The sequence below is a fragment of the Spea bombifrons genome, chromosome 5 (assembly GCF_027358695.1).
Source record: "Spea bombifrons isolate aSpeBom1 chromosome 5, aSpeBom1.2.pri, whole genome shotgun sequence".
Classification (NCBI taxonomy): domain Eukaryota; kingdom Metazoa; phylum Chordata; class Amphibia; order Anura; family Pelobatidae; genus Spea; species Spea bombifrons.
In genome coordinates this window covers 4815334-4823429 of record NC_071091.1, presented here as the reverse complement: position 1 = coordinate 4823429, position 8096 = coordinate 4815334, and the positions used below count along the sequence as shown (strand labels likewise).

At 46.3% G+C, this 8096-nt stretch overlaps 1 protein-coding gene across 1 annotated transcript; it reads left to right on the top strand.

The window, feature by feature from the left end:
• The first annotated feature begins 1152 nt into the window (after window positions 1-1152).
• Window positions 1153-5821, top strand: MYD88 (MYD88 innate immune signal transduction adaptor). The gene is made up of 6 exons (XM_053466761.1): window positions 1153-1223; window positions 2749-3167; window positions 4089-4208; window positions 4367-4547; window positions 4694-4785; window positions 5166-5821. The coding sequence occupies exons 2-6, from the start codon at window positions 2852-2854 to the stop codon at window positions 5315-5317; spliced, it is 861 nt and encodes a 286-aa protein (XP_053322736.1). The 5' UTR covers window positions 1153-1223; window positions 2749-2851; the 3' UTR covers window positions 5318-5821.
• Window positions 5822-8096: the final 2275 nt, after the last annotated feature.

The following is an 8096-nucleotide window of genomic DNA, read 5'->3' as shown; positions in this document are numbered from 1 at the left end:
ACAATGATCCGGATCTTACAATGATCCGGATCTTACAGTGATCCGGATCACTGTAAGATTCGGATCCCTGTAAGATCCGAATCTTTGAACGACTCTCTGCCTTCATTGACATCACTGGAGGCAGGGGGGAGGATTCATAATGAAAGGGGCGGGGCCAATCGTTAGTGTGCCTGCACGGAGTTACTGGAAAACAGTAACTCCGTGCAGACACACTGAGTGATCCGAAGATCCGGATCATGAATCGGATCATTTCAGTGAACGAATCGAAATGATCCGATTCACTTTAATGATCCGAACTTCCCATCACTACTCCAGAGTGACGGCTTCACTCCTGTGCGGAGAGCTGTGCACCTTCCCTTATGACATCACAATGGGGGGGGGGAAATGAAAAACTTTATTTACACACACATTTACAAAAACATTAAGGATATAATATAGACACCGGGCATGGTTGATGGGGGGGAGCTATCAATAACCTACAACCTGCTAAGTTTTATCAATGCAGAAGAGAGAAGTTTACTACTGACAGGATGGTAGAAAAGTGGAACAGACTCTCAGCAGAAGTGGTGATGGGTAAAACAGTGAAGGAACTAAAACTTACATGGGATAGTCTTATGGCGGGAAAAAACGACGACTGAATGGGGCCCAAACCGGATTTGATCTGCCGGCAGACTCCAGGTTTCTATGTTTTTATGTTTAAATAAATAAATATATAATTTAGCAATATTTTTATGTTTTGTTTTTTTTCCCCGGGTGCTATTAATTGATTTACATTTTTTTATTTTAAAATCTCCCGTGCTGTGTCAGCTGTATGAACGGCGGGCTCTGCACTGTCCTGGCTAAGCATGCTGAGAATTGCAGTAGTCGGGAGCTCCGTCTTCTCTCATCATCATTTCCCAAACTCAAACATTGTTATTTCCTGGAACCCGGAACAGACTATTTACACAGACACAGGGGTGTCCTGACGCTGTGTGAGGTAATGTATACGGGGAGTAACCCGCCCCCCTCAGCACGGGGTATCCTGTCAGCAGGGCGGTTATTAATAAATACAGTTATTATACTTGTGCGAGTGGCCCTTGGGAGGGTATTTTGTAAGGAAAGCTTTGAGCGTTTTGTTACAACCCCCCCCTTCCCGAGTGAGGTGGTAGAGTCCGGGTCGGTTCAGTTTCGGTTTACAGAGTTACGGGCGGGACGAGGCTTCTTCCTCCAGTCACCGCGAGCAGGTGAGTGAGATCAGGGTGAGCGCGTACTGTACCGAGTGGGAGCACACTGCGCAGAAGGGAAGTGGGTGGGGGGGATTGAGTGTGAGTACATACTGCACTGAGTGGGGTTTTTAGTGAGCTCTGGTGTAATCTCTCCAACTGAAAGTGGCCGGGTTAGTATTAGGGCTCTGGGGTGTAGTGGGGGCAGAAAAGAACTAGCTGGCCCCTCTAGTCTGCCTTCTTTTGTCTTTGGTACTTCTGCTGGAAGTCTATTCCTGGTATCTACTACCCTTTCAATTGATACATTTTGTTGTAAAGTCATGAGAGTGAGGAACGTCCTGCGGCAGCGGTGATGATGAAATAATTCCTTCTGTATGAGATGCCGGTGATGGGCCGTATGGTGACGCGTATATATTGCTTACCGGCCGGTGTATATATGTTGTTCGTATGTGACGGGCGGGTACAGCGAGTCGGACGCAGACGATAAAGTTTATTTTAAAAAAAAAATTTGGGCAAAATAATTAACCACCAGGATCCTTTATTTACTTTATGATCTCACTCTACGGAGTTAATGTATATATTATTATAAAGACATAGAATCTTCCGGCAGATCGGCCCCATCCGGCCCCCGTCTAGTCGCCCGTTTCTCCTGCTGTAAAGACTCAAACCTTAATCAGTCGTTGGTCTTGTCTTAGATTCAGGAGCCGTATGTCTATCCCATGCGTTTAAATCCCCTTGCTGTATTACCCTCTACCACTTCTGCTGGGAGGCTGTTCTACTTATCTACCACCCTCTCAGTAAAGTAAAACTTCATTCCAATCCATCTAAAATGTTTTGCTGTAAAGCGTTCCATCAATTGCAGCAAGTGGTGCAAAAATAGGAGGGGCAGCTCTGGAGCTGCAGCTTCCTCTTAAGGTGATTTATTATTCTTTTTTTTTTTTCTTCCTCCTGGTTGACGAATGCGAACTGAAGTATTCACGCAGCGTGTTAATGGGCGTTCTATGACACACACACTGACACACACACACAGACACACACACACACACACACTGTTGTTGGCGGGCAGGCTGCGTGCCGTAGATGTCACAATCAGTGTAAACTTGTTTTATCACGCGTGACGTGTGTCCTGTGTTTCCCCCCCGATGCCCGTCGCGGTTTCCCAGGCTTCCTGTTCTTGGTGACGGGGTATTTCTGGCCGCCGGGGATTGCGTAAGAATCATGAATGTGTTAGAGTGCGGCGACCTCCGGGAGATGAGTCTTTAGTTTGTGTTTTTGTTTCCGGTGTGTGATGCCGAGTCTCCCGCCCGCCGGCGCCCTGGTTTTTAAGTGATTTTTCAGGCTGCCGGACCGGTTTTTATATTAAAGCTGCCATTTCATCTACTCTGCTGAACTTAACCCTTTAATAATAATCCTCTTTCAGCGCGGAGGCGTGTGGGGGATGGGAGGCCTTCGTTGGGTTCTCCATGCGTCTGGTATGAACGTAAATACATTTTATTTTATTTGGCAGATTTATAAAGTCGCATTAACGTCTCGTGTCGTTTCGCAGATCGCGCAGGACCGGCGACGTGATGAAGACTTGGGCGTTGCGCTCGATAAAGTTTTAAGTGTTTGCGTTGGGGGAAGGTGGCCGCGGTCTGAGCTGCGGAGCCATGGCCTGCGGAGGCGGATTGGACGGCGTGGATATGAACTCCATCCCTCTCGTTGCCCTTAATTATAACGTAAGGCAGCGTCTGTCCCTCTACCTGAACCCAAGCACGGTGGTCGCCTCCGACTGGACGCACCTGGCCGAGGAAATGGGTTACGAGTATCTGGAGATCCGGAACTTGGAGAGAGCGGCCAACCCCACCACGGCGTTACTGGAGGACTGGGAGAGAAAATGCTACCGAGCCACGGTGGGCGGACTGCTGGAGACCCTGAAGAAAATCGAAAGGAATGATATCCTCACAGACCTGGGACCCCTCGTAGGTGAGTAAACGTTTAAAGGGGGACTTCCACTGTTCTGACAGAGTTCTTGCTCTGTTATCTGACCCCCAATCTACTAGACAACCCCCCGACTCCTTATCATTCTGCCTGTAGGGAACAATAGAATGACTCAGTCTTAATCAACCAGCAGGACCTTCTGACTAGTAAAAGTCTGATAGGGAAACCCATTCATTAGCATTGCCATAAAGCAGGGGTGTCCAACCTGTGGCCCTCCAGCTGCTGCAGGACTACATCTCCCATAATGCTCTTTCAGCTGAGGGGCTGGCTGAGGAGTATGCGGCAGGTTGGACACCCCTGCCATAAAGCATCAGCTCAGTGTGGTGTTTGAGCCGGGAAAGTCACCCAAAATATCACATGACTGACAGCAACAGCGGCTCCAGGTCTGCAGATAAAGGGAGTTTATTGGGCTGCTGTATTTGTATATATGTTGCTTCTTAAACTCGCCGAGAGATTTCTTTACATTCTCCCTCCGTACCTCAGACTGGGTTTAGCCGATCGGGGTGTACAGACTAATGATCGGCTCTAGAGCGTTCTGACACCCGCTGGACTTCCTTTTTCCAGCTGCTTTTGTTTCCCCGTCGGGGGCAGAGGAGGGTTGGAGACGGTGGGCGAGTTTCACTCCGGACTTCCCTAAAGCTGCTGAACGGCCCAAAGCAGATTCTCTAAATAGGTTTAAATTCTGCTCGTCCTGCATGATGTCTGAGAAGACATAGAAACACACAATTTGATGGCAGATCGTGTAGTCCGCCAATTTTTCCTGCTGTAAAGACTCAAACTTTTATCACTCCCATCACTCCTGTGGTTAATTTGTCGGCGTGCGTCCCGTGTTGGTTCAGTTCGTGTTTCTGTGTCGATCTCATTTGTTGTAATGATGGAAGTTGAAGATCCTCTCGTGTGTTTCAGAGGCGGATTGTGAGAGGTATCTGAGGAAGCAGCAGGAGATGCGTCTGCGTCCTCCCCTACAGGTCGAGACCGTGGACAGCAGCGTGTCGCACGGGATCACCATAAGTGACGATCCCACCGGTAAGTGGCTACTTAAGCCCCCCCCAGGTATCCCTGTTTCCTGCACTCATGTCTCACCCTTGGGTCCAAACACCGACATCCCTAATGATGCCGATGCGGTCCCGGTCCGGAGGTTGCCCGGTTAGTTATGGTTTGCTGTTTGGTTCCCTCGTCGGCAGGTGCCGTCCCGGAGCTGTTTGACGCCTTCATATGTTACTGCGCCAAAGATATCTCGTTCGTCCAGGAAATGATCGTCCGCCTGGAGCAGACGGACCATAAGCTGAAGCTGTGCGTTTTCGACCGCGACGTCCTCCCGGGATCGTGTGTCTGGTCCATAACCAGCGAGCTCATAGAAAACAGGTATGGATCGTCACTTACCTGTCTTGCCTATCCACGCGTCTTCCGAGGTGCCGGTCAAAAAGTCTGTTTCAGCTGTCTCTCCGCCGTTAACGTGTTACCGGACGAGTGCTTTAATGTGCTGATAACGTTAATGTCTCTGTTTGCAGGTGCAGGAAGATGGTGGTTATAATATCCGACGATTACTTGGACAGCAGAGAATGCGGCTTTCAGACCAAATTTGCTTTGAGCCTCGGCCCAAGTACGTATAAAATGCTTTAACACAGAACGCCCGGCGATCTAATATGATATGTCACACCGGGTGGCGCTTAAAGTAAGGATGAATCAGAGTGCACGTGCTGCACTCGGGCCTATGTCCTCCCCAGAGTTTGAATTCCGGCATGGACAAGGGGTTTGACCTGGCCCTCCTGCCCCCTCTGCTCTGATCCATCCCCTTCCTGCTCCCCTCTGCTCTGATCCATCCCCTTCCTGCTCCCCTCTGCTCTGACACCGCCCCCCCCCCCACTGAATTCTGCTGCTCCCCACCATGGGAAGGTAAAATAAAGAATGGAGAAATTAGGGGTTTTTTTTACCTAATTTTCTCTATTGCTAAACGCCTTTAACGTTGTGACTCCTCTACAGGTGCCAGCGAGAAACGCTTGATTCCCGTGAAATATAAGCCCATGAAGAGACCGTATCCGAGTATTTTGAGTTTCATCACGGTGTGCGACTACACCAACCCCTGCACGAAGATCTGGTTCTGGGAAAGGCTTGCCAAGGCTCTCAAGAAGTAACGTTCCTCTACGCTTGTCTTGAAGGAATCCTTTTTTTTGGTCGTTGTTGACGAAAAGGAAAGAAAATGGGTTATTTTACAATCATCGCTCTCAGGACACGTTCTTGTAAATATTTTATATAGTTCTCTGGAAACAAAGAGTTTATAATAAAAGTAAAGTACGAGGCAACAGATAAATGTTAATTTCTCAAAGTGTAAAGGTGAATCATGGAAGTGCTGAGTAAGCGTCTTCTATATAAAAATGCATTATTACTGTTTATTTTTAATCTCTAAAATATAAATGACGGTTTGCGTGCCTTGATATTTGTGCTTGGCCTTCCAGCCCCTAGGGAAGCAATTTCCAGTTGCACGACACTCTTGAGCACATCCTGAGAAAGTTTGTGTATAGAAGATCAGGAAGAGTGCGAAGGAATTCTGCTTCCCCCGTGTGCCAAATATCAAAAGCTACCGGTTCAGAAATGCACATCTGTTAAACTACAATGAGCCCCTGCTTTAACCCCTTAAGGACAATGTGCGGTCCCTAAACCCATTGAAAACAATGCGTTTTGAACCTGTACATGTACGGGCTTTGTCATTAAGGGGTTAACGTACTCTCGCTTTAATGCCCAGAACAATGTATGTATTCTCTCTTCTGTTGCATGGATACATCACTTGGTTAATTTGCTTTGTAGTTTGTTTACTATTCTTCTTGAGATATATAATGCTCGTTTTAAATTGAGATTTTTACTCTTAACTTTACATTCCACTGTGTGTAACAATGAAAAATAATATATATATATTACACATACATACATATAATTTGGATTATATAATAAGACAAGCACTCTGGACTCCAAGGGGTTACCTTGCCTCGGTACTAGCTTGGCTCGCCTTACCAACAGCAAAAATGGAGTACTCCGTGGACTTAAAAACAAATGATGCTTTCAAGTTTTAATGAATAAATACAGTCCCCAGGGTGCTCTTTTTATGGTGTGGGTGTGTGTGTGTGTGTGTGTGTGTATATATATGTGTATGTGTATGTGTGTGTGTATATAATTTCACCTTGTACACACAGCCGACACAGAATTGGTGCTTTTTAGTATATTTTTATATATAATATATATTTCATATTCTTGGTAGCAGAGGGGAGTTTGTCTACTGATTCTAAAAGGATCTAATCACCTCCTTGTTTAGATGGAGGATTAATTTGATTTTTTTTTTTCTGTGAATAATACTGTATGTGATTGTTTTAGGTATATTTAAATTTATTTTTCAAATATGTGCCATATTCTTGTAACAAAAAAAAATGATTTAAATATACTTTGATATTTCCACTAAGTGTCTCCCTTTTTTCCTCCACATTACACCTTCACAGTACTTCTTGTTTTAAATCATGCTGGTGGCCCATGTTGAAAAAGTAATTATTTTCTAAATTTTGTCCTGTATTTTGTACGCTCTCTGATAAAGAAGGGTCCTGGGAGATGACACGCCATATAATTTTTTTTTTTTCTATGTGGGCCCCGATAAAGTATCACCTAAATATTCCATCTCTGTACATACAAAACAATGACCTGAAACAGAAGTTTTGCACAAGATTAGTCGAGACTGTTTTGAGTTCTGTTGGTGTAATACCTCCTGTCACCTGCAGGCGTCGCACTTTCATCACTAGAATAATAGTCTCGTTATCCGGAGAAAGAGAATCCGCTGTAGACTCAAAACCTCAATCGGTCGTTGGTCTCGTCTTAGATTCAGACGCCATACGCCTATCCCGCGCGTGTTTAGATGTTTTTGGGGGGGTTTGGTGGTAGGGGGGCAGCTTCATGTAGCCTTCCCAAAAAGAATGTTCAGAGATCGCCTCTCTAGTGAGGGGATTTAAACATGCGCGGGATCGGCATACGGTTTCTGGATCTAAGACGAGACCTACGACAGTTTGAGTCGTTACAGTAGGAGAAACGGGCGACTAGATGGGGGCTGATCTTTCGGCAGGTTCTGTGTTTCTATGTTTTTAAAAGAAAAAATGGCTGAAATAATACGGCTTACTCTTAAGCGTACATATTCATGAGACGCAGGTGGTTCGGTTGCCCGGCTTTCGCGTCCACCCGTGGCAGTTGGCATCTGTGACGGGATCCTGCAGGTAGCATTGTATGAAAGACCGGAGCTGGCAAACACTGGACTGGAATATTTAATTCCATCGCTGCTCCCCGCTTAAGTCACACGAGGATCAACAATTTGTCATTCGGTCCAATGTTTTTTTTTGGGGGGGGGGGTTCTCTGCAGACCCCATAAACAGATCTCATGCTGCTTGTATTTAGTTTTTCATAGAATAATTAGAATCCCCCTAATCTGCGCTGCAATTCCCCCTCTTTATGTCCAACCATCGGTTCATTTGTAACATTTTCAGCGCTCCATTCGCCGGGTGAAGCCAGGAGGGAAGGGCGGCTGTTTTATTCATTCAAATCGATTCACGTTAAAACAGAATGGAAGCAAAGCAGCGTGCGAGGATACAGCGGGTGAATGAATGAGCGCTACGGGGGGGGCACACAATGGATTGGATCAGGATTGCCCTCTTGTACCTGGCTTTACAAAGCAGGGCGTGCATACGCGGGAAGCCTCGGCGAGGGTAAAACCTGAATTTTTTTGGCTCCTGGAACAAGAGTTCTATGTTACGTGGCATGTTTTTGGTCCATTGAGACTCCTGAGACATTAACCCTTTAATAGCCCATTCTGAAGATTCTTTGTAGCGAGCCTAACATGCTATCCAAATGGCTCTAATACCCCTTCTCATGTAAGCCTTGACTTGT